Source organism: Oncorhynchus clarkii, chromosome 3, assembly GCF_045791955.1.
Source record: "Oncorhynchus clarkii lewisi isolate Uvic-CL-2024 chromosome 3, UVic_Ocla_1.0, whole genome shotgun sequence".
Classification (NCBI taxonomy): domain Eukaryota; kingdom Metazoa; phylum Chordata; class Actinopteri; order Salmoniformes; family Salmonidae; genus Oncorhynchus; species Oncorhynchus clarkii.
In genome coordinates this window covers 42695764-42723482 of record NC_092149.1, presented here as the reverse complement: position 1 = coordinate 42723482, position 27719 = coordinate 42695764, and the positions used below count along the sequence as shown (strand labels likewise).

Genomic DNA, 27719 nt, shown 5'->3' with positions numbered 1-27719 from the left:
GAGGGTCCCTGGTTTGAGCCCAGGTTGGGGCGAGGAGAGGGACGGACTAAAGTTATACTGTTACAGTTGCATTTCTGTACCAACCTCAAGAAACAAAGAAAAGTAGTATGAGGCATATAAAAACAACCGTACCTTTTATTAAACACTAGTTAGAGCATTTGAGTCCTATTGAAACCACCTTACTTCATACCATTTGGTATTAGGCAACATACCACTGCACTACTACTCATAACCACTCAAATACACTTAGGAAAAAAACTAACTTTTGTTTCGTTCCGCTTTTATGTTCTTCAGGATTTGGTGTTCTGTACTGTATTTCAGCTTCCCCTGACATCATCTCATGTTTGATCAGCTGTTGAATTATCTAAGTGATAGTGCCTATGCTGCATTCCATCAGTCATACTGTAGGTAAAGTACGACTGCCGCCAGAACAGGTCTGTGAACAGGATATATCAGGACATTTAGGGCAAGGCGCTGACTTTAGTAGGTAGTGTCTTACATAGCTCAAACTGTCATCTAAATTTATTGGAGGCAAATGTTTGAATACTTAGTGTTTTTATACTGCCAGAAGAAATGGTGCTTTTCACCTTATGTAGCCTTGCCCACTTTACCCAGAACCATTTCAAATTTGTTTGTCTTCCAACTTCCGGCCGATTGACACACAAGGAAAACCATAGTTAAATATGAATTACATTTGTCTATGTAACTATGAAATAATATGACAATAAAGTGCACGGAATTGGAAAGATGCACTACATGGCCAATCTGTGTGCTTAAGGTCACTGAACCTTCGCCCCAGTCTGAGGTCCTGACTGCTCTGGAGCAAGTTTTCATCAAGGATCCCCCTGTACTTTGCTTCGTTCATCTTTTCCTCGATCCTGACTAGTCTCTCAGTCCCTGCCGCTGAAAAAACATACCCACAGCATGATGCTTCCACCACCATGCTTCACTGTAGGGATGGTGCCAGGTTTCCTTCAGACGTGACGCTTGGCATTCAGGCCAGAAAGTTAAATCTTGGTTTCATCAGACCAGAGAATCTTGTTTCTCAAGGTCTGAGTCTTTAGGTGTCTTTTGGCAAACTCCAAGCTGGCTTTCATGTGCCTTTTACTGTGGAGTGACTTTCATCTGGCCACTCTACCATGATGGCCTGATTAGTGGAGTGCTGTAGAGATGGTTGTCCTTCTGGAAGGTTCACCCACCACCACAAAGGAGCTCTGGAGCTCTGACAGAATGTCGGGTTCTTGGTCACCTCCCTGACCAAGGCCCCTATCCCCCGATTGCTCAGTTTGGCCTGGCATCATTCCATTTAAGAATGATGGAGGCCACTGTGTTCTTGGGGACCTTACACAGCCTGGAGGTGTGTTGGGCCATTGTCCTGTTGGTAAACAAATGATAGTCCCCCTAAGCGCAAGCCAGATGGAATTTCATATTGCTGCAGAATGCTGTGGTAGCCATGCTGGTTAAAGTGTGCCTTCAATTCTAAATAAATCACATACAGTGTCACCAGCAAAGCACCATCACACCTCCTCCTCCATGCTTCACAGTGGGAACCACACATGCGGAGATCATCCTTTCACCTACTCTGCGTCACACAAAGACACGGCAGTTGGAACCAAAAATCTACAATTTGGACTCATCAGACCAAAGGACATTGCTCGTGTTTCTTGGCCCAAGCAAGTCTATTATTTTTGGTGTCCTTTACTAGTGATTTCTTTGCAGCAATTCGACCATGAAGACCTGATTCACGCAGTCTCCTCTGAACAGCTGATGTTGAGATGTGTCTGTTACTTATTTGGGCTGCAATCTGAGGCTGCTAACTCTAATGAACTTGTCATCTGCAGCAGAGGTAACTCTGGGTCTTCCTTTTCTGTGGTGGTCCTCATGAGAGCCAGTTTCATCATAGCGCTTGATGGTTTGCGACTGCACTTGAAGAAACGTTCAAAGTTCTGGAAATGTTCCACATTGACTGACCTTCGTTTCTTATAGTAATGATGGACTGTCGTTTCTCTTTGCTTATTTGAGCTGTTCTTGCCATAATATGGACTTGGTCTTTTACCAAATAGGGCTATCTTCTGTATAACACCCCTGCCTTGTCACAACACAACTGATCAGCTCAAACACATTAAGAAGGAAAGAAATTCCACAACTGAACTTTTAACAAGGCGCACCTGTTAATTTTAACATGGCGCACCTAATGAAGCTGGTTGTGCCAAGAGTGTGCAAATATTTCATCAAGGCAAAGGGTGGCTACTTTGAAGAATTTCAAATGTAAAATATATTTTGATTTGTTTAACACTTACTTGGTTACTTGTGTTATTTCATAGTTTTGATGTCTTCACTATTATTCTACAATGTAAAAAATAGTAGAAATAAAGGAAAAACCCTTGAATGGGTAGGTGTGTCCAAACTTTTGACTGGTACTGTATGTCATTATATTAACATGCATATAGACAATATCATATAGGTCATTATTAATTCCGGTTAGGCGGTGGATGTGTGTGTTTCTGAAGAGAGATCTCAGGATCAGTGTATCATATCTGTTCTGAGCAGAATGAATGCTGCTCCCTTGTCTCCCCTGACAGCCCCTCAGACGCTTAAGGATTTATGAATATTTCCTCCATGCAGACTTTCCATCTGTGTGACTCTACCCGTGGCCTTGAGAATACGTTTCAATCTATTAAGTCAAATCAAAAGAGGGGGGAGAGGGAGAAGGGGATAAAGATAGGTAAAGCGATATCGAGAGAGAGCGAATGGGGATTTATTTATTTGTTTTATTTATTTAACCTTTATTTAACTAGTCAAGTCAGTTAAGAACAAATTCTTATTTACAATGACGGCCTACCCCAACCTGGACGATGCTGGGCCAATTGTGCGCCGCCCTATTGGACTCCTGATCATGGAAATGGGGGGAGAGAGAGAGGGAGAGAGAGAGAGAATTAAATGCCTGTGGAGAGTAATGTTTGGAGGAGAGCATTTAGGAAACAAGGCCCACTGGCCACACGGATTATCTCTCTCTCGTGCTCTTTCTATCTCTCTCGCTCTCTCCACATACATGGGTTTGTGCAGCAAGCGATTTCATCTCTAAGTTAAAGGAACATTAGGGATAGAGGTAGAAAGGAGGGGGAGGAGAGAGAAAGAAGGGAGAACACAGAGCTTGATTTTCCCGCTGTGATAAGAGGGTGGTAGCCAAATGTTACCTGTGTAACCTGTGCCAAAGCATCTGGGGCTCTTGACTTTGTCCCCCAGCAGGGATGGTGCACACTCTCGTTTTCCTCATCCTCTGCCTCCTCCTACTCCTCTTCTCTGTCTTGAAAAGGAAATTAGTTCAAAGGTCCAATGCAGCCGTTTGTATTCTAATATCAAATCATTTCTGGGTAACAATTAAGTACCTTACTGCGATTGTTTTCAATTGAAATTGTCAAAAGTAATCCAAAATAGTTTCTTAGCAAAGAGCAATTTCTCTCTGGAAGTGTTCTGAGTAGGGTGGGGAAAATTAAAAACTAGCAATTTAGAACTCTCTTTCTTATTGGTCTATTAACTGTTACCAGGCAGGCCAAAACTCCATCCCACCACAACAGGCTGACATTTAAAAACGGATTTCCAAACAGCTCTTAGACTAAGAGGTCATTATCATAATTTTCACAATTTGACAGTATTATTCCAACCTCATAGTGTGGAAATATATATAAAACACAGGGAAATCACATTATTGACTGCTCTGGGCCTTTAAATGTGTGTGTACGTTTGACTTTGTATCTGCATGTGTGCATGCTTGGTCCTTGCATGGCTTCATTTGTGTTTGTGTGCACATGTGTTTGGAGTGGTGAAAGACTACATGGTGAAAGACTATGTTTGTGCATATTCTAATGAATCTTTATTTCCTTCGATATTCTACAAAAACATAACATATCTAAAGATGAAATCCACTTTATCGATTGAAGCAAGGTTCATGTACATTTGTTTCGGAGCTAGGTTTTCTTTGACAAGGTGAAGGAAAAAAACAATCTAATCACTACCGCTACAGTCTGCAGTAGCGTTGTCTTCTATTAGCGGGCAAAGAGGTCACAGCCACTCCATTTGAAGGAGGACAACTTCCTCCCTCCTCAGCCACTGCTGGCAGGTCAAATAAAATGTAATTGTGCCTGGCTGAAAGCACACCGCCCTGCTTTGTGTATGTGCCGCTGACAACCTCCAGGTTTTAGCGCTCCATTATCCTGCTGGGAGGAACACACCGTTTGCAAGGACACAGGCTTAACCTGTCAATATATCACACTGACTGCTCTGGCCCCAGCCAAATGCACAGGCTGCAGAGAGAGACTGTTTCTCTCTCCCTTGATTTGCTCTCTCTCTCTTTCGCTCAGTGTCTCTTTCTCTATATTTTATCTCTCTTTCTCTCGCCCTCTCTCCTCTTTCATACTCGTATCTGTCTACCTTCCCCAAATCTATCATTTTATCTACTCTCTCTCTCTCTCTCTCTCTCTCTCTCTCTCTCTCTCTCTCTCTCTCTCCCTCCCCCCCTCCTCCTCCCTCCCTCCCTCCCTCCGTGTGAGGATTCAGCCGAAAGCTCCCGAGGGAGCTCCGGATTCAAACACAGGAACCAGAAAGCATATGGCACATTTTCAAACTCCCAAGGTCAATTATAGCTATTATTTATCCAAAGATTGTGACTACATTTCCCAAAGTTTCCTCTAGATTTACCACAGATTGCCAACGCATGTCTGTTGCACTCCCCTCTAGCTTTCCCTTCCCCGCGACCATCAAACATTTCAAAGGTTTTCAAGTGGATTTTTTTAAATCTCTGGTAAACATACGGCATATATTTTTCTCCCTCCTTGACATCGCTTGGTCAGAGTGCCACTCCTCGCACAACACAAATCTAATAACATGTAAATTGGAGATAAGCCCAGATTCCTCAAAGTTATATATTTTTTTTGCATCTGTAGTTTGCCAAGTCAATTCCTTGGCCCCCTGTTTTAGAGGCACCACAACACATGGAGGAGTAAGAAAATAAACTGGATAGGTGATTCATCATTGCTATCCCACTGTCAAGCACTCCCACTGCTACTATTGAGGGCTGGATGCAAGGAGAAGAGGGGGGGGGGGGGTTTAAATGATGGCATTTTATTCGGAATGCATTGTATTTACTTTGTCCCAAAATGTTATTATCCAGCTGAAACAATGTTATTTGTGACATGGTTGACCTGAGAGAGGGGGGTTTGTTCCATAAGTATTTCACAGCAGAGGCCCTATGTAGAGTAGCCTACATACAGCACAAGAGACTGTCACAGCTGCTGCTGGCAGCGCTCACTAGCGGAGAAGTATCACCTGGAAATTCGGCACTCCATTCCAATCGGCTCCATCACTCCAGCGTCTCTCGCCGTAATTGAGTTGAAGTCAATGATGCCGGAGTGATGGTGAGGAATAAACATGCAAACACATGCCAGCAGGCTAGGAGAGCCAGAGTAGAGGAGAGAAGGGGAGAGGTATGGGGATGGGAGAAAATGAGGAGAAGGGAGGAAAAGGTCTGGTGAAAGCCTGACTAAGAAAAAAAAGATCTGGAGTTCTGATAAATATAGTGAACAAATAGTGATTACTTTATATTGATTGAATTATCAGTGTATTTGCTACCAGTAAAAGACAGCTCAAGCAAAACAAGAAAAAGATGACTGAATATAAACTGAATCAGCCGTTCATTTTCTTCCACCTTCCTGTATTTGCCTACACACCTATCTTGGTGAAAATGAAATTTACTCTGACAAGCGTCGCTGTTCAGCTCTGTAGTTGTGAGTCTATTTCGAACAAAACACAAAGCTGTTACCTTTTCCCTTGCTGTGTGACAGGTTGTTTCCTCTGCAACAAAGCGATCAAATATTCTCTGTGATCTGCCTTCGTATTGCAGGAGGGTAGGCCTGCTGAGTGCAAAGCCGGAGTTTGTTAAAGCAATGATTTATGATGAATGCCAACACTAAATAAGGGACAAAGTGCCCACAGTACAAATCAATTACAAAGCTACAACAACAGGCCTTCTCTCCCTGAGGTCTACTAGCTTCGGCTGCAGTTATGTTGATTTTATTGGACGGGATATTTGCTGCGTTTGGCAGAGGGGGAGGCTATGTTAACGTGTAATGTAATAAATGCAAATGGTAGATGTTGTACATGTATATGAACAACATCACAGGTCATTGGAGTTCGGTGGTTATGTTATTGTTGGTGCCGCTTTAAGGCATTGGTTGCTATTCCAATGATGTGCTCTGCCAAGTATTTTAAATGATATTGTAGTTTTTTGTAACATTTCAGTATAACGGTTCAGTAAAGAAGTAAAAAGAAGAAAAAAAAACATTTGGTGTAGGTCTTGTTATATAGGATATCATTTTTTCATATGCTCACTTATTCCACAGTAAACCAGTAAAAACACAAACAACAACAAATTACCACAGAAGTGACTTCTTAAAAGTAGGCGATTCATAATTGTTTTATGAAGTTAATTTACAAAACAAATTTCAATTCATCCATCCATTATTTTTTTTATCAATATTTTATTGAAGAAATGATATATTACACTTTCAGAACATTCCCTATTGATCCCCCAAACCTCCCTGCCCCCCCCCCCCCCTCCCATCCCAATGCCTCCAACTCACCCTCACCCTTAAAATGACAGAGTAACAGATAATATAAATCAAAATAGTAAAATAAAATATTATTATAATAATAATAAAATAATAATATAATATAAAATAATATAAATAGTAATACAATGTTCCTAAATTGTGCATGACTTTTAGAAACACCTTATTACAAATATTTTACAGTTTGCAGACTCCATATTACACGTACTTAGCAGTTGAAATACAATACCAGTAGGATAATAACACGTGCATATGTGGAATAAAAATTAAAAGGATTCCATAATAGGAGAGGAAGGAGAACAGAAGATCAATGATATCCTGGTTGCAAATGTGTAAAAACATTCTCTACAGACACCGCTAATAAATATATATTTTTTTTCTAAGCATCACATCCCGTATCCAAGACATGGCTGATGGGAGTGAGTGGGCTTTCCAAAGCAGGAGTATTTTACTACGAGCAATCAAGGAGCCAAAGGAGATGACACCAGTCTGTTTATATGTGAGATTCACAACTTCCTCAGCAATCCCAAGTATAGAGATCTGAGGAGATGGAACTATAGTCATCTCCAATACCTCAGAGATTGTACCAAAGAACAATTTCCAGGATTCCGCCAACATGGGTCATGACCCTAACATATGGGTCAAGTTAGATGATGATTGCGAGCATCTATCGCGAGAGTCTACCACTTCTGGGATAATCTTGGCTAGTTTGGTCTTGGTAAAATGTATCCTATGGTGGACATTACATTAAATCAGGCCTTGCACAGGAGGAGGAAGAATTTACTTTCTCCAGTGCTTTTGTCCACCGCTGATTAGAAAATGAAACCCCGAGTTCTGCTTCCCAAACAGTCTTAATTTTGCGCAAAGCTGGACTATTTCCTGGCAATAAGAAAAGTCATTAAGAAATTATACGTGTCCCTTTGGCCACATCAGGCAAAACAGTCAATACCATAAGCCAGCAGAAGTCTTGGTAATGTAGAAGAGTGGGATTGAACAAAGTGACTTAAAAATGTCTAAATAAATACAATTGCTGCAGGTTGAAAGTGGTATATAGCTCATTAAAACTGGCAAAGTTACCATTAACGTTCAAATCTTTCAAAAATGTCAGACCTTTCCTATTCCAGGATATTAACCCTGAGTCAAGTTTGGCAGGTGTGGGCCTCCCATGTGGCACAACGGTCTAAGGCTAGAGGCGGCACTACAGATCCGGGTTCGATACTGGGCTGTGTTGCAGCCGGTCGTGACCGAGATCCCCATGAGGTGGTGCACAATTGACCCAGTGTTGTCCAAGTTAGGGTAGGGTTTGGCCGGCTGGGATGTCCTTGTCCCAATGCGCTCTCTAGTGACTACTTGTGGCTGCCGGGTGCATGCCCACTGGCTTCGGTTGTATGGTGTTTCGACACATTGGTGAGGATGGCTCCCGGGTTAAGCGAGCAGTGTGTCAAGAAGGAGTGCGGCTTGGCTGAGTCGTGATTTGGAGGATTTGGCTCTCGACCTTTCCCAAGTCCGCATGGGATTTGCATCGATGTGACAAGACCTGTAACTACCAATTAGGGAGAAAAAGGGGTAAAAAGTACACAAAAAAACAACCAAAAAATATAAATAAGTTGGTTAATATTTCAGTTTTGCTGTAAGAGTAGAGAAGTCCTGCTCTAACAGTGAATGAAGGGATCAGGTGGTATTATATTCCCTGGAACATAAACCCTGCTTTAGATAAGTCGAAGGGCAGCAGAGATTGTGTTATACCCATAGCCAATTGATTAATAGTTAAGCATTAACTTTTCGGCCTCCCGGGTGGCACAGTGGTTAAGGGCGCTGTACTGCAGCGCCCAGGCTCTGTTCCGTGACCGGGTTAGTGAGGGCTTGGTCGGTAGGAATGTCCTTGTCTCATCGCGCACCAGCGACTCCTGTGGCGGGCCGGGCGCAGTGCACGCTAACCAAGGTTGCCAGGTGCACGGTGTATCCTCCGACACATTGGTGCGGCTGGCTTCCGGGTTGGATGCGCGCTGTGTTAAGAAGCAGTGCGGCTGGTTGGGTTGTGTATCGGAGGACGCATGACTTTCAACCTTCGTCTCTCCCGAGTCCGTGCGGGAGTTGTAGCGATGAGACAGGATAGTAGCTACTACAACAATTGGATACCACGAAATTGGGGAGAAAAAGGGGTAAAATTCAAAAAAAAAAAAAACATTAACTTTTCCCTAAATTCAGTTTAAAGTTCCAAAATCTTTTAAAATAGATAAGATACAAAGTATAGGGTCCGAAACAAAGAGGAGGAAATCATCGGCGTAAAGTGACACTGGTGGTCCTAATCCCCTCTCCTAATACCTGAAAAAAGCAGACTGTTCTTTAATGCAATTGACAAAGGTTCAATAGCAAGAGCAAAGAGGAGGGGTGAAATGGGGAGAGGTGTGGAGTAGCCATATCCAGGATGTAAATGTATCCCCAAAGCCATTTTAATTGTAAAGAACAAAAATTACCATTCTACTCTATCAAAGGCATTCTCGCATCAAGAGAATCTACCACTTCAGATTTGTTTGGAGAAGCTGGAGAGTGAATGATCCTAAGAAGTCTTTCAGAAGGTATAACGGTCCTTATAAACCCAGTTTGGTCCTCTGATATCACAGTGTGTAGGACCATATCTAATCTACAAACAAGCATCTTTGCCAGACTTTTTACATCCATGTTAAGGAGAGAGATCGGTTGAAATGAAAAGCAGTTGGTTGGATCTTTGTTTTTCTTCAATGTTAAAGAGATGGAAGCCTGAGTAAGAGTCTGAGGTAGTGTACCTTGCTGGAGTGAGTCTTCAAAAATATCTAATAGCAGAGGGGTTAGTTGTTCAGAAAAATTCTTTAAAAATTATTTGGGTAGCCATCTGACCCTGGGGACACAGTTTATGTCACCCCCAAATATAAAATACTGTGTGTTTAGATTGGAGAGTGAGGAGAAGAGTTTCTTCATGACTTTGATTTAATCCCATTTTGAGGAGTACACACTTACAAGAACAACTGAGATTCGCCAAACTGTGCCAGTCACTATTACGTAGCGGCCATTGGTATAATAGGGGACCTATGTTGATGTGAACTGTATCTTTTTCCTTACAAGTATTGCTGCACCTCTCATTCTAATTGTCACGTTCTGGCCTTAGTTTTTTTGTTATGTCTTTGTTTTAGGTTGGTCAGGGCGTGAGTTGGGGTGGGTTGTCTATGTTCGTTTTTCTATGTTGTGTTTTGTGTTTGGCCTGGTATGGTTCTCAATCAGAGGCAGGTGTCGTTAGTTGTCTCTGATTGAGAATCATACTTAGGTAGCCTTTTCCCATCTGTGTGGTGTGGGTGATTGTTTCCTGTTTTGTTGTTTGTGTCACCATTCAGGACTGTTTCGGTTTTCGTTTCCATTCACTTTGTTATTTTTGTATCGAGTCGTGTTCAGTTATTATTAAAGTATCATGGACACTTACCACGCTGCGTATTGGTCCGATCCTTGCTACTCCTCCTTAGAAGAGGAAGAGGAAAGCCGTTACACTAATGTTAAATTTAGATTTTTAAAAATGTGCACAAGCCATGCCCTAGAAAGTCTATGCTGGTAAGTATTATGTACATGTGTTGAAAAAATATAATATCTGCTTTCAGACTCTTCAACGAAGAAGAGGCGGGGATAGGTTCCTGGGCATTGGCCTGCCAGTGGCTGTGAATGAAAATCAAATCAGAACACCATGCGGGAAAGCGACCTGCTTATGTTTGTGTTTGGGCCATACTATTTAGCTCATGTGTCAGTGCAGAGAATAGAGTCACAGGTTATTTACACTTCCCCCAAAAGAAAAAACTGAAGACGCAGTAGAACTCAAAGGTGAATGGTTAAACGGTTAGGATAGTTACATACATTAGCCAACCAAGCGACACCAAAACAGGTAAAGGAAAATGTTCCCATAGTATAAGTAAACATATTAATGGTTGTAACATAAATGTTGGCTACACTTAACTTTAGCTGTGAATTCACGCAAGCGATCCTTTCTTGAGTGAGTGGAATGATCAGACAGAAATGATGAGAAAAGAGATGACATCTTTTCTCAGTCCTTGGCAATCCATCAAGTTGGTGCCAAATGAAACAGGAATGAAAAGTTATGTACATTGCCGATATGGTCTTTAATGAGTCGATATGATCCCACTGTAAGGCTCACGTGACGTTAAAATTCCAACTCTATATGCGTGAGGAACACAGTTATACTACCGTAGAAAATAAGTAAACAAGTGTCACCTGTTTAACCACAACATAACTAGAGTTTCATGTGTCCAGCCAGTTGTCTATTTAAAAAGTCAGTAGGAAGGCATCACGAGTGGCACAGCGGTCTAAGGCACTGCATCGCAGTGCTTGAGACGTCACTACAGACCCGGGTTCGATCCGGCCGTGACCAGGGGTCCCATAGAGCGGTGCACAATTGGACCAGCATCACCCGGGTTAGGGGAGGGTTTGGCCAGTGGGGCTTTATTTGGCTCATCGCGACCTTAGCAACTCCTTGAGGCGGGCCGGGTGCCTGCGAGCTAACCCCGGTTGCCAGTTGAACTGTGTGTCCCCCGACACATTGGTGCAGCTTCCAGGTCAAGCGGGCGGGTGTTAAGGAGCCTGGTTAGGCGGGTCATGTTTCGGAGGACGCATGACTCCACCTTCTCCTCTCCCGAGTCTGTTTCGGAGTTGCCGAGATGAGACAAGATCGCAATTGGATATCATGATATTGGGGAGAAAAAGGGGGTAAAAAAAAAGTAATAAGGGTTTGTACAAAATGATCCAGTGTACTGCACATATTGTCTGATATTTCACTTCGGGGTGCGCATAGTGGGATAGTTCACATATAACTCAGCTGAACCGATGCTGGTTGTAAAAGGACTCAGCCTCTGCTGCTGTGTTGAACTTGCGCTTCATGTCCTGGTAGTAAAAATGCAGCTCTGCCAGATGGCGGAGTGTAGAAAGGCGGAGTGTAAACTTGATGCCCCCCTGTTACAACTTTCATTTCATTGAAAGTGGCACGTTTCTTGGTGAGTTGAGTGCTCAGGTCCTGGAATAGGAACATTTTATTCCCCTGATAGAAAAGTTCCTTGCTAACTCCAGCACCTGTTCCTTCTCCTGGTAGTGAAGGAATATCATTAGCATTGGATGTGGTCACTCACCCTTTGCCACCCTTTGCTTTGCCATCTCTCAATGAGTGGTGCACTCTGACCAGCTCTGGCGGAGTTACGAACGTATCATCGCCCAATATTTCCAAAATGAACTTTGATATGAAATCTCTTGCAAAGCGCTCCCTCACAGCCCTCAGCTCCCTCACAGTCCTCAGAGTCCTACCACTCACAAGTTATTGAGAGCGATTTTCGAGGTCGTCCATTTTGTCTTTTATGATGGCGCACAACCACCGTGGCTTCGAGGGTGTCAGCCTGTCACTGTGGTCAGAAAGAGCCTTCTTTATGTCAGTCAGACGAAGGCCATATGATTCCACTGTCAGACGAATCACGTCCAGCGATGATTGTATGGGCGAGAGGGACATTGTTAGCGAGGTTTCCATCTCAGCTAAGAGGGCAGCACGGTTCTTCTCCAATTCGGCCACCAGGGAGGAGATGGTCAAGTTGTCTTCGCTGGTGGTAGTCGTTGCCGCCATCATTGGCTGAGAGGGAGTTGTTTGCTAAACTTCCTGGTTCCCCCTTCACTTTATTTTTCCCAGACATTTTAACTTAGTAAATCTGCAATATGCAGTAAAATGGTTATTTAATGGTGTATTTAGTCATAAAAACTATTTTAAACTCGGGAACTCTCTCCTCAAGTCTGCTTCAGTCAGTTGTCATCCCAAAGTCTACATCCATGCATTCAAATTAATCAACAGGAATGAAAAGATACAAAAAGAGAGGAGTAAAAAAAAGAAGAGAAATGTTGTTGACATCCCCCACGGACCAACATTGCATACTTCACTTTTTCCGTCTCCAAAAAAAAAAAAAACTGTGGATCCACTGCCTGCCAGTGAGTCCATATTTCCAGGGCATTTGCAGATGTTCAAAATAATCTCCAATGTTTTGGCTCTATCTGCTCTGAGGATGGGTGAAATAAATACTTTAAACTAATTAATGGCCGACCAGCTGTTCCTACCACTTGGCTGAATATTGTTAGGAGGAGAAAGTCTCTATCTCTTTCTCTATGTGGAGGGAGAGAGGGAGGAGGGAGAGCGAGAGAGAGGAGAGCGACTGTGAGGAGGGAGAGGGACTGTGAGGAGGGAGAGGGAGTGTGGAGGGAGAGAGACTGTGAGGATGGAGAGAGAGAAAGAGATGGAGAGAGGGAGAAAGAGAGAGGAGAGAGACTGAGGAGGGAGAGGGAGGGTGGAGGGAGAGAGACTGAGGATGGAGAGAGAAAGCGCGAGAGAGATAGGAGAGACTGTGAGGAGGGAAAGAGAGAGGAGGAGGAGGAGAGAGAGAGAGAGAGAGAGCGACAGGAGAGAGAGACTGAGGAGGGAGAGAGAAAAGGGCGAGAGAGATAGGAGAGACTGTGAGGAGGGAAAGAGAGAGGAGGAGGAGAGAGAGAGAGCTTGCCTGTGTTTGTGCAGGATCACTCTGACACATAAACATGTATGAATAGTGGATGAGAGGGAAGAGAGAGAACCTGCACAGAACACAGCCAGAGTGCAGTGTTAAAAGAATCAAAGTGGATTTGATAAAAATTGAGTTAACAAGGAATTGATGGCACATAATATATAATTTTGAGGTGTGTGTGTGTGTGCATGTACGCGTGTGTGTTTTTTGTGTGGTGTGTTTGTATTGTTAGTGGTTGACTAAAGGCTTTCCAGACATAAACATAATGTGGCACCTCTTCCTGACAGAGTATAGAGATAATGTCAGAAACATGGCTGGTCTCTCTCTCTCTCTCTCTCTCTCTCTCTCTATCTCTCTCTCTCTCTCTATTGATATATATATTACTTTCTCTCTCGATAATGTGTACATGATGCCATCCTATAGGTGTGACAGGCACCCGTGCGTGCGTACACAAAGGAAGCTGAACCACCTGAGGTAATTGAGCTCTGTAGCCGTGCTTCTTCTTATTTGGGATGCACATGATTACATCCATTCACTGGGAAAAGCTGAATTTATGTCCTGGATGGATGTTGGCTTAGAGCCTGAGAGAGACAGTGTAGGGCAGTCAACCTTGGATCTTCTCCTGCGATTTAAGAAGGAGGCGCATATTTAAAGAAATACTTTTGAGATTCACGCCTGGACTGGATTGTCTATCAGAGTGGACCTGAGAGCTCTGATTGCCTGAATCTTAGAGTTTACTACCTATATAAACACTGTTGTGAACGAATAAGAGTCAATCTTCTGTTTAAATACACAGCAGGCTACTTGTCCTGACTTGTTCTGTATTCTTGTTTTGGGTCTAATTCTAGACGACAATCCAATGTGCACCCCGACTGCGAGAGACAGCTACGAGAGGCTGTCATTGACTGGACAGGGTCTACCACCTGGCTTCCCTTCGCCATTCCTGTTCCCAGACGGCCTGTCATCAATAGAGACTCTTCTCACTAACATACAGGTACAGTGGGCCTGACCAATGGAGGTGCTCCTCACTAACATACACTTAGGTCTGACCATTAGAGACTCTCACTAACATACAGGTAGAGTTGGTCTGACTAAGAGAGACTCTTCTCACTAACATACAGGTATGCTATAGGCCTTATTCATTGACAGGGTATATACAGTGCATGTAGGTCAGACCAATATAGACTGTTCTCACTAACAACACACAGGTACAGTGGCCTCACATTCACCTTAGTAATATACTCCTCACAATACAAGTATGTCTTACAAATGCTCAATAGAGGTAGGTCTTAGCAATACTATGCAGGTTCAACTTACCAATACTCTACAGGCAGGCCTTAGCTATACTATACAGGTAGGCCTCAGCAATAGTCTACAGAGAATCAATAGAAAATATCCTAGCTAATACGCAATAGAGTAAAGAAAACATCAGTTAGTATAGCCATGCTCTGTGACACTTTATGAATAGGGACCCTGCAGTCAATAGTGGTGAGCCAATAGTGCTTTTTGAGGATGGTTCTGTTTCAGTTCAATTATTTAAAAAATAATAAAAATACTTTTTTTTCTATTTCGGATTCCATTCTTATATTTATTATGATGACTTCATTATTTAATTCCAAGTCATCATCTCATCTCTATAGAGCTGCAGCTATCTGACAAAATCCCTATTTAAGTAGTTCAAAAATAAATAAGGCATATTTTTATGACTGCTGACTACAAACTATCAATCACTTAGATCATGTATTTTAAGGTAAAGCTACTTCGCGAAGCAACTGCTTTCTATCCCTCTCGATCGCGTGTTCTTTACTCTCTGTGTCCGTGGCTATTCCACACAGACCGGACAAGTAGGCTGGCGTGTTATGGATTATGGTCATTGTAGTTAATTATCAGGTTTTCTGCGCTAAACTACAGTACCAGTCAAAAGGCTGGACAAACCTACTCATTCAAGTGTTTTCTTTATTTCATACTATTTTCTACATTGTAGAAAAATAGTGAAGATATCAAAACTATAAAATAAAACATATGGAATTACAAGGGCACAACCAGCTTCATGAGGTAGTCAACTGGAATGCATTTCAATTAGCAGGTGTGCCTTGTTAAAAGTTCATTTGTGGAATTTCTTTCCTTCTTAATGCGTTTGAGCCAATCAGTTGTGTTGTGACAAGGCAGGGGTGTTATACAGAAGATAGCCCTATTTGGTAAAAGATCAAGTCCATATTATGGCAAGAACAGCTCAAATAAGCAAAGAGAAAAGACAGTCCATAATTTCTTTAAGAAATGACAGTCAGTCAATGTGGAAAATGTCCAGAACTTTGAACGTTTCTTCAAGTGCAGTCGCAAAAACCATCAAGCGCTACGATGAAACTCGCTCTCATAAGAACTGCCACAGGAAAGAAAGACCCAGAGTTACCTCTGCTGCATAGGGTAAGTTCATTAGAGTTACCAGCCTCAGAAATTGCAGCCAAATAAATGCTTCACGTAAGTTCAAGTAACAGACACATCTCAACATCAACTGTTCAGAAGAGACTGCGTGAATCAGGCCTTCATGGTCAAATTTCTGCTAAGAAACCACTACTAAAGGACACCAATAAGAAGAATGGACTTGCTTGGGCCAATAAACACGAGTAATGGACATTAGACCGGTGGATATCTGTCATTTGGTCTGATGAGGTCAAATGTGCGATTTTTGGTTTGTGAGAATCAGAGTAGGTGAACGGATGATGTGTGGTTCCCACCGTGAAGCATGGAGGAGGAGATGTGATGGTGTGGGGGTGCTTTGCTGGTGACGCTGTCTGTGATTTTTTTCAAGGCACAGTTAAGCAGCATGGCTACCGCAGCATTCTACAGCGATACGTCATCACATTTGGTTTGCGCTTAGTGGGACTATAATTTGTTTTTCAACAGGACAATGACCCAACACACCTCCAGGCTGTGTAAGGGCTATTTGACCAATAAGAAGAGTGATGGAGTGCTGCATAAGATGACCTGGCCTCCACAATCACCCGACCTCAACCCAATTGATATGGTTTGGGATGAGTTGGACCGCAGAGTGAAAGAAAAGCAGCCAACAAGTGCCCAGCATATGTGGGAACCCCTTCAAAACTGTTTGAAAAGCATTCCAGGTAAAGCTGTTCGAGAGAATGCCAAGAGTGTGCAAAGCTGTCATCAAGGCAACGGGTGGCTACTTCAAAATATATTTTGATTTGTTTAAAAAAAAATTTGTCACTACATTATTCCATATGTGTTTTTTCATAGTTTTCATGTCTTCACTATTATTCTGCTACGTAGAAAATAGTAAAAATAAAGAAAAACCCTTGAATGAGTTGGTGTGTCCAAACTTTTGACTGGTACTGTATGTAGAATATTGGCATTTTGGAAACTACAACTTTCTACTATGTCGCACAGATCTGATCTCTAGAGAAACTGCGCATCGAGCTCACGGAAAAAAACAACGTCGGTCAATTAGTGGTTTAAAAACCGACATTTCGTTGAATCGCTCAGCACTAGCAGTCAGAGAGATAAATGCCTTGGCGTTCTATATCAGAGTGTAATGATGTGGATACAGCACTGCCCTGCTCGCTGCTCCAATACTCCAATACGTGGACATCAGAGCACAGTGTCCTCCAAGGTTATCCCTTTGATCTACGCGTTAATTAGAAAACCACACACACAGACACACACACACACAGCTCCAATACTCGAGTAAGTCATCTCTGATAACGATCTTGGCGTTTAATAGTAATATACAAATCAACAAAATGAAACTGAGCAGAAAATTGAGATAAAGCAACTTAGTCTAAATTGGGGTCACGGGAACCAACAATTAGTAAGCTATAGCCCACTGCATTTGGAGAGTAATTATTGTAAAAAACGGACGCTGCACAGAATGGAGACTATAATAATGAGTTGTCCTTGTACAGTAGGAGTAAAGATGCTTGTTTATCAGTGGTGATCATTCAGAGATAATTAGTCTCGGAAAACCCAGACCTAGAGCAACAGCAATAGGTCTGAGAAAGATGGGGAGTTTTCTCTTCATCTCTCCCAACAAATCACGAGTTTGAGTAGGTGGGGCTTAAAATGTGGGCAGGAATAGTGCTCTTGAAAAAGAATCACCTCGGAAACATGTCAGAGGCGCTGACATGCATACGCAGATAGCTAGACTAATTATAGCCATAGCCAGTCAGTGGTGGAATGCTAACTTTAGCAATCATGGTGCATGCAAACTGCTCACGTGCAAAATACACTCATTGAAAATATCCTCAGAGCTCTCTATCTAGCTAGCTACCAATTTTGTATCCGGTGGGAACGTTAAACCAGGGCACAAAAGGATAAGGCTCTGGGCGGATTTCCTGTGAGTCCATTTCCAACTACCAACTGGACATTAGACATGTATGCTGGAACATTGTTCATGTGTGAGGGAACCTGTCTGTCTTGGGAGCCTAGCTGTATTGATATTTTACTGTGTATCTTTCCTATCATAATCTTCTTCAGTTTAGTGTCAGAGGTTGGATAAATCCTTATAGGAGGGCCAAAGAGGCAAAAGGAGTATAGATTGGAAGATGATAGAAAAGGCCTCAACATGATCCTCCCCCATTCTCCCCTGTACACCTGTATTTCACCACTATGATCAAGAGGTGTCAGATAAATCTGTCACTCCTTCAAATCAAATTGTATTGGTCACATACATATATTTAGCAGATGTTATTGCAGGTGTAGCGAAATGCTTGTGTTTCTAGCTCCAACAGTGCAGTAGTATCTAACACACTTTAGAAGAAAACTATACACTGTGTGTAAAAAACTAGGAATTGCATTCCTAATATTGAGTGCTTTCCAAATATACATTCCTAATATTGCCCCCTTTTGCCCTCAGAACAGCCTTAATTATTCGAGGCATGGTCTACAAGGTGTCAAAAGCACAGGGATGCTGGCCCATGTTGACTTCAATGCTTCCCACGGTATTCCAATGCTTCTGAGTTGGATGAAAAAAATAAACATAAGAATCCCAGTCAGAGCTCCTTTTTTTCATAGTTCGCAGTTGTCTTGTAAGCACTGAAGTCTGAGATTTCCGTGTTCCCAGTTCTGAGTTCCCAATTGTTTTGAATGCGGCATTTATGCTCAGAGGGAGATGGCGATGTATTCCCTTTGAGTCAGGAACCAAAACCAGTGAAGATATTGTCTGCATCATTCAGTCACATGATAGCTCGATCGGCTGTTCGATTTCACTGACCGGCTTGTCAACTGAACCAGGATCAAGGTCAAACGGATTGGGAAGTAGGTTCCAATGTGCTCTTCCAAGCGTTGGAGGTGAGCAATCGTCACTCGTGACACTTATGGTTTGCTTTTGAAAGACTCTCTCCAATAAGAATTATTTCCTCTGAATTCACTGCTTTGGTCACTCATCTATAGTATGTTTTTGTATTTCTCCTGCATGCTTGAGTTCAGTTCATTCAGTTTCCCAAATATGTCTGTTACATAGGCAAGGAGACACATTTCCTTTTCATTACACAGAAAATAAACTAGGTCTTTTTTTACTTCCATTGTGAATGACAACAGTTACTCTCTCAATGCGAATAAATCTTTCCAACACTCCCCCTAGATAACCACCAAGCCTCAGTGTGAGATAGAACATTGTCTTCCTCTGATCCCATATCTCCACACATTTGCAAACAGGAGTGTGCGCAGTGGATGTGGTATGATGCAGTTTATAATCAAAGTTACCTGCTGCAGTATATCTCAGCTCTTTTGCCACCAGTTGCTCTCGGATACAATGTGTCCATATGGCAGAGGGAAACACATTCATAACTAGAGTGCAGAAGCCTGCCCGCCATTCCGCCATAGATGGAGCAAAAGCCCACCATTCAATCTCATGGAATCTGTTTTTTGTCAATAAAGCCACGCAGCACACTGTGTCATTTCATGCTCAGGAATTGTGAGACAGAACAATATGTCCTTGTGAATAGCATCCCATGACATATATAGCGAACAAAAGTCAATGCATGGGTATCTCGGCCCTCACAGCTAACGTCCATTTGGAGAGCATAAATAGGGAGTTTTTGAGTTGTTCAGTCAGAGTTTCATCTTTATTGCTAGCAATAGCATACATTCTTTGTTTATCTGACAAAGGTATTGATGTGAGTTTTTGTGCCTCTGCCTCCCCACACATTGTTTTCACCATATCAATTGTGGCCGGTAATATCAAAGTCTCTCAATAGTGTGTGGTTTCCTAGGGTAGCAGGCCTAGGTGTTCACCATGGGAATGATTTGAAATCTTATCAGAAACATGTTGGGTCATTTTCAAAGCTTTCTATTTCCTTTCAACTGGTCAAGCTGATGTCATTTGGAAATTTTGCACTGAAAATATTTCCTGTTTTTTTAGAGTTAATTGCATTTTCTCCCTGGTCCCTAAAAGCCTTTGCTCCACAAAACAAGTAGAGATCACAGAGAACTTTACAGATTTCAACTAAATTGAAGCATTCATTCCATCGATTTATTATATTATTCTGGTGAGCAAGGTTTTATTTAGTTTTGACAGCAATATATAATGACAGAAGAGAAGCTGCATGTATCTAATTGTAAACAATTTGACCCAAAAATTGCCTACCAAAATGTTGGAAATTATAAGAAGAAATATATCTAAATATATCAGGCAAAAAAAATCCTGCATCCTCTGTCAAAAAATCGTTCCACTTTCTCAGACTGTAGCCTAAAGCGCATTTTCTATTTTAGAGGGTTAGGGTCGGCTGTGTGCCTCAGATTTTCACTTCATCATACATAGGCGGTTGCGGATGGGTTATTAGTAATTGTGGGTTCGGGTGAACAAACAGCTATCCTGTTTACTACTTCGCCTTATGGTCCGGTCCAACCACACTTGCCGCACATCCTCAAATTGATGTCACGGCCAGTTGGTGTGTTACCGGTGTTTGTGATTTGTTTGGCTTGTGAATTCTTAGCTTGTTTTCGTCTGTTTTTAGCCTAGTCTATGGTCATTTTATTTATTTGTATCGTTTGGGTCAACATTTGGATTGCCGTTTCTTTATCCATACTGTCTTACAAGCTCGTGTCACGATTAGCCCCTCTGGCTGGGACCACTCCAACCTGACCCGAGCTTGGATCTTACTTGGCTACTAGCTAGCAGGCTATCAGTGCTAGCGTACTGGTGTTTTTACACATGGCTGGGCCAAAATGCGATAAGTGCGAGATGATTTCCACTCAAGAGAAGAGAGAAAGGGTGAAACTGATGCGACGGTGGTTCATCTGCCCTAAATGCATCACCATCAAGCGAGGTTGTCCTGTTGTGTAGCTCAGCTGCGGCAGAAGCAAGAGTCACCAGCCTCCCCAGGCATAGGAGGAAGGGAGGCTGTCTGGCCGTCCTTTATCTATCCTGGAATATCCGATCCAGCTATCAAACAGTTTTGCCCCGATGGAGGCATACCCGGGAGTCAGCTCTGATCCTGGGAATTTTCAGCCGGCAGCCGGCCAGTGGCAACAACCGCTGTCCCTACCACCGGCCTGCAGTGCCTCCCAATGCCATCCACTGCTCCCACCATCCCTGCCCGAGGCAGTCCCATCCCCCCGCTTCCTTCTCCATTGAATTCCATCACAACCACCATCATTGTGGGCAGCACGATGGTGAGAGATTTGTGTCTGTCTACAGTCTGCGGACCGGCTAAGGGCCACTGTCACCCATGCACAGGTGTCTGAGATATCAACTCCCTCCTGCCCACAGTTTTGGTCAGTTACTCTAATTTTCCACAAATATGGCGAAACCGTCGGTTTTTAAATCACATAGAGGACTTGGGCTGTTGCACGTAAACATGCAAAGTTTGATTTCAAAGTTGCACCTGCTTGATGTCTGGGTGCATTATACGAGCCCTGATATTCTGGTTCTCACGGAGACCTGTCTAAAGGTTTTGATTATGTATAAGGACATTGAAATTGCTGATTACAACATATTCAGATGTGATAGACTGAAAAAGGGTTGATGGGTGACGCTATACAGTATGTGAAATCGACTCTTGTGGCATTATCGACTCTAAGTGTCACTATCGCCAAAATGTATGAGTGTTTGGTTATAGATGTGGCCTTAGGCCAAAATATGTACACTATACGGTGCGTTTGGAAAGTATTCAGAATCCTTCACTTTTTACAAATGTTGTTATGTTACAGCATTATTCAAAAATGAATTAAATATGTTTTCCCCTCTTCAATCTACACACAATACCACATAATGACAAAGTAAAAATACTTTTTGAATTTTTAGCAAATTCAAAAAAGAAATAGCACATTTATATCACATTGACAAATGTACCTTACTCAGTACTTTGTTGAAGTACCTTTGGCATCGATTACAGCCTTAAGTCTTCTTGGGTATGATGCTACAAGCTTGGCCCACCTGTATTTGTGGAGCTTCTTCCATTCTTCTCTGCAGATCCTCTCAAACTCTGTCAGTTTTCAGATCTCTCCAGAGATGTTCAATCAGGTTCAAGTCCGGGCTCTGGCTGGGCCTCTCAAGGACATTCAGAGACTTGTCCCAAAGCCACTCCTGTGTTGTCTTGACTGTGTGTGCTTAGGGTCGTTATCATGTTGGAAAGTGAACCTCCGCCCCAGTCTGAGGGGCTTTCCCTCGATCCTAACTAGTCTCCCAGTTCCTGCCTCTGAAAAACGTCCCCACAGCATGATGTTGCCACCACAATGCTTCACCATAGGGGGGGGGAATTTTTCCTCCAGGCGTGACAATTGGCATTCAGGCCAAAGAGTTCAATCTTGGTTTCATCAGAGTAGAGAACCTTGTTTCTCATGGTCTGAGAGTCCTTTAAGTGCCTTTAGGCAAACTCCAAGAGGGCTGTCATGTGCATTTTACTGAGGAGTGGCTTCCGTCTGGCCACTCTACCATAAAGGTCTCATTGGTGTAGTGCTGCCGAGATGGTTGTCCTTCTTGAAGGTTCTCCCATCTCCACAGAGGAAGTCTGGAGCTCTGTCAGAGTGACCATCGGGTTCTTGGTCACCTCCCTGACCAAAGACCTTCTCCCCTGATTGCTCAGTTAGGCCAGGTGGCCAGCTTTAGGAAGAGTCTTATGTTCTTAGGGACCTTCAATGCTGCAGAATTTTTTTGGTACCCTTCCCCAGATCTGTGCCTCGACACAATCCTGTCTCGGAGCTCTACGGACAATTCTTCGACCTCATGGTTTTTGCTCTGACATGCACTGTCAACTGTGGGACCTTATATAGACAGGTGCGTGCCTTTCCAACTCATGTCCAATCAATTGAATTTACCACAGGTGGACTCCAATCAATTTGTAGAAACCTCTCAAGGATGATCAATTTGCACCTGAGCTCAATTTCGATCTCAATTTAAAAAAGGTTTTTATTTTTTTTATGATTAATGCATTTGCAAAAATGTCTAAAAATCAGTATTCACTTTGTCATTCTGGGGTATTGTGTGCAGATTGATGAGATAATTCTAAAATAAATACATTTTCGAGTAAGGCTGTAACGTAGTAAAATGTGGAAAATGGGAAGGGTCTGAGTACTTTCCCAATTGCACTGTATGTGGACACCCTTTCAGCTACACCCGTTGCTGACAGGTGTATTAAATCAAGCACAAATCCACGCAATCTCCATAGACAAACATTGGCAGTAGAATGGCCTCACTGAAGATCTCAGTGACTTTCAACGTGGCACGGTCATAGGATGCATCCTTTCCAGCAAGACAGTTCGTCAAATGTCTGTCATGCTAGCGTTTCCCCGGGCAACTGTAAGTGCTGTTATTATGAAGTGGAAACGTCTAGGAGCAACAATGGCTCAGCCGCGAAGTGGTAGACCACACAAGCTCACAGAACGGGACCAAGTGCTGAAGCACGTAGCGCATAAAACTTGTCTGTCCTCGGTTGCAACACTCACTTCTGAATTCCAAACTGCCTCTGGAAGCAACATCAGCACAATAACTGTTCATCGGGAGCTTGTTGAAATGGGCTTCCATTGCCGAGCAGCCGCACACAAGCCTAAGATCATCATGCGCAATGCCAAGCGTTGGCTGGAGTGGTTTAAATCTCGCCGCCATCGGACCTGTTCTCTGGAGTGATTAATCACACTTCACCATCTGGCAGTCCAATAGACAAATCTGAGTTTGGCGTATGCCAGGAGACGCTATCTGTCCCAATGCATAGTGCCAACTGTTTGGTGGAGGACGAATAATGGTCTGGTGCTGTTTTTCATGGTTCGTGCTAGGCCCCTTAGTTCCAGTGAAGGGAAATCTTAACGTTAGAGCATTCAATGACATTCTAGACAATTCTGTGTTTCCAACTTTGTGGCAACAACTTGGGGAAAGCCATCCTGTTACAGCATGACAAATCCCCCAGGCACAACGTGAGTACCTGACCTCACTAATGCTCTTGTGGCCTATTGGAAGCAAGTCCCCGCAGCAATGTTCCAACATCTAGTTTAAAGCCTTCCTAGAAGAGTGGAGGCTGTTATAGCAGCAAAGGGGGGGAACCAACTCCATATTATTGCCCATGATTTTGGTATGAGATGTTCAACATTTGGTCATGTAGTGTATTTGTTTGTAGCAGGGATTTACCCTCCCCCATCTGAATTAGTGATTTTAATAGATTTTAACCTGGATTGGTTAACTCTGGCCTCTGATCTTTTGAATAATATTTCTCTTGACATTCACCTGACTCAACTAATCTCCAAACCTACACAGGTGAATGTAAGAAACTCCTTGCTAAGAAAGTCCTTGCTGATTGACCTTATTTTTTACAAATAGCCCCCACAAGTAATTATTAAGTGTAGTCTTTGCTAACGACTTCAGTGATCACTGTTATATAGGCAGGTTGGCTGACAACAAAAATGATGCGCGCGCATCGATGTTGCCGGAAGGCATGCGTTGTTATGATTCTGAACAGTCAGCTAGCTAGACAAGAAGCTGCCATGTGGGGAATCGTAGGTTGCTCATTTCAGTTTGTTGTATGTTGTTATTGATACCATGTCTTGTTTTCAGGTGTTTTGACTGATGACATGTCTGTGCTAATATGGCTAAAATTCACTAGCTAGCTAACCAACAACTCTAAAGATGTAGTTGAGAAACAACATATGCTATTGTGAAAATGTTATTATGTTTTCAATGAACATTTGGAGACAAAATATAGTTTACATGCTGTTTACAAGTCGAACAGTCTATTTTGCTCCATAGTTGCGCACCGGTCAGTTTTGTTGCTAAACAACGAACCCGGTCTATTGCAGGTATTAGAGATACAAAACAGAAACAAAATTGATCCTCGTATAATTATGAAGATACATTTTCAAATTTTCCCCAGCCATTTTTCATGATAAATATTGTTCTCATGTTTCCTCTATAAGCTGCATGCCTGACCCTGAATTATCTCTAGAACTTTTCTCATCTATTTTTATATCTCTGGCAGCCATACACGAGCCCTTTAAATGCCTCAGAGGTAAAATAGAACAAATCCATGGTTCTCTATAGAACTTTCAGATCTCATTATGATTAGAAATCAGGCCTGGACCAAAGTTAGAAAAACTGCCTTGATAGCTGATTGGCAGCATTTCAGGCAATTGACAAATACAGTAGATTTTCCTCAATTAAGAAAGCTAAATCAATCTACATTCTACGTTTTATCACAGACTCTGCTGGGGATCCGTCAACATTTTGTAAAACAGTTAATGCACGGAAGTGTGGAAATTCCTCTCCTGACCTGCCTAAGCAAGTCAGACTCTGTCATCATTACTGAGAAGAATGAGATAAGTGATGGTTTTAATCAGTATTGGCAGGCTTTTTATTTGAAAGCAATGGTGGTTTAATTGACTCTGGGAGAGGGAAGAGCAGTTGACTGATGACTGCTCTTCCCTCTCCCAGCCTCCTATTTCGGGTGCTATCCCCAGGGATTAGAAGGCCCCTCTCCAGAAAGGTGGTGACCCCTCCGACCAAAATAATGATCCCCTATATCAAAATTGTATTGCCTAGCAAAAATTGTAGAATCACTAATCAACAGTCAACTTAGATCCTTCCTAGCTATGAAATGTATTCTAAATGTTCACCCGTCTGGTTTCAGGCCGGGTCGTAGCAGCATCTCTGCTGCAACTTTGGCAGGGTGGCCTAGTGGTTAGAGCGTTGGACTAGTAATCGAAAGGTTGCAAGTTCAAACCCCCGAGCTGACAAGGTACAAATCTGTCGTTCTGCCCCTGAACAGGCAGTTAACCCACTGTTCCTAGGCCGCCATTGAAAATAAGAATTTGTTCTTAACTGACCTGCCTAGTTAAATAAAGGTAAAACAAACAAACAAAACTTTGGTGTTAAATTATGTGGTAAGGGGTATGGATAGGATGAACTACTGTGCTGCTGCTATTGACTTATCGAAGGCTTTCGATACTGTTGACCACTCATTATTGATTCCTGATTCTGCAATCAGCATCAGGTGTAATTGATTTGGAAATTACTTGACAGACAGGACACAATGTGTTTTTTCTGATGGTGTTGATTCAGATTTCCTTGATACTACAAATGGTGTTCCACAGGGATCGAGTTTAGGTCCTGTACGTTTTACTGTCTAACAATGTTGCTCTATCTGCAAAACATTGAAAATGGCGCCGATAGGTAGGGCAGCTGTGCTTCTAGCCCCTAGGCAATAATTTGGTTTACAAGCATTTCGCTACACCCGTAATAACATCTGCTAAATACATGTATGTGACCAATTGGATTTGATTTGAAATGAGAACATATATCTTTATGCTTTTGCCCCCACGGTTGACCAGGCTCTTTCGAAGTTTCAATCTGCCTTCAAAGGCAAAGCCTTTGTTGAACTGAAATGGGAACTTAACGCAGGTAAAAGCAGGTACAGTATATGTTACTCTCCAAAATCACATAAAAATGTAACTAATAATTTATGCATATGTGCATTGGATGGTGTCCTCATTGACCGTGTCCCTGCTTATAAATATCTGGGTATCTGAATTGACAAAAGTAATTTTTCAAAAAGCATGTTGATGAGTTTAAGAAATTATGAATTCAAATTGGTTTATTTTATAAGATTAGGTCATGCCTTTCATTAAATAGCAGAAGACAAATCATTGAGTCGACATTCATACCGGTCATACCGGTTATAGACTATGGCTTTATTGTAAATATCTCTCAAACTCAACTCTGGACCTCGAAGCCTGTTCCACTGGATTTTTTCATTGTTCCCCTCTAATAAGGACTGATTTATACCTGGGACACCAGGTGTGTGGAGGTAATTATCAGGTAGAACAGAAAACCAGCAGAGTAAGAGAGTAAGAGTTGAATACCCCTGGTATATACAGTAAGAATGGTACTGCCTATATATTGAAGCCATTAGATGCAATTTATCATAGTTTATCATGACTTCACACACAACAATGAACTGAGCCATTTAAAGAAATTCTCTCATGACTCTGCTATAGAGGGCTTACAGTTGACGTACGACACCTTGACGTACGACACCTTCTTAGCATAGACAGTGCAATTGTTGTGGTAGTCTTAGGCAAGCCATCTTCATTATCACAGTGTCACCTCCAAGTGCCACTCAGACCTTATGGGAGAAAGTATCTGGCATTTAACTTGGTAGTAGTAGTAATAGTTTTGTGTATGTTTTAAACTAAGCATCCCATCATCTCCTGCTTCCAGACATTTCACCGCCTAGATTACAAGGGTTGTATTTGCTCCAAACAGTTTAATGTCAGCACACGGCATGTACAACATTGAGTAAATGATTAGCCTCATATACATTGACTACTGGTATCGTTTTTAAATTGAAACATAAAGGCGACAATATGTAAACAATGTGTTAGTTAAGCTATTTTATCCTTCAGATGCACAATGTCCAGGGGTGCATTGCAAATGCCCATAAGGCTAATGCCATCATACTGTGGTAGGCCTATTTTTATTGGCTTTGCATACCATTATCATTTGCAAAATGGGTTCACATGGCTGATATCCTGAAAAAAGTGACAATCAAATAGAGCTTAAACTTATCCAGAATCTTAAATCTCAGTGGAAAAATAAACGTTTCAGCACAAACAAATGTTTGTACATGAATATGCGATTCTCCTATTATTTTGTGTGCTTTGTGTGTCTGTAGATGTATCGTTTTCTTGGGCCTAAAAGCATATTCATGTTTAAAGTACTATCCGCTGCAAAATTAAGATGGTACAATTGAGCACATAAACGTCCATTATAAAACTGAACAAACAGGTACGTAATATTCATTTGAGAATACAACACAGACAAATTAGAAAGATTCCCTTCCCCTCTTTATTGCAGGATTGTGAGCTGTGATTAATCAACATTGACACTAGTCAATCCTGAATAGTAGTTTTAAGTGAACAATTAAAACAAGTTTAAACACTTCACTTCAAAGAATCAAGTGTACACATAAGCTAGCTCACATGTAAAGGTTAGACATCTTAGTAACAAGTAGGCTATTATTAGTAAAGCATAATCTCAGGTTAACAAAAACAAGTAAATGCCATTGTCCAACCTCGCTCCACTGATAATAGTAGA

General features: G+C 42.2%; 1 protein-coding gene across 4 annotated transcripts in view; it reads left to right on the top strand.

Annotated features, from left to right (window-relative positions):
• Nucleotides 1–27719, top strand: part of LOC139395675 (dachshund homolog 1-like) — a 263172-nt gene that overhangs the window by 219657 nt on the left and 15796 nt on the right. For all 4 annotated transcript variants that reach the window (XM_071143028.1, XM_071143019.1, XM_071143011.1 and 1 more), the window contains one exon: nucleotides 14035–14180. In XM_071143028.1, coding sequence (XP_070999129.1) covers nucleotides 14035–14180 — 146 coding nt within the window. The remainder of the gene's footprint in view (nucleotides 1–14034; nucleotides 14181–27719) is intronic.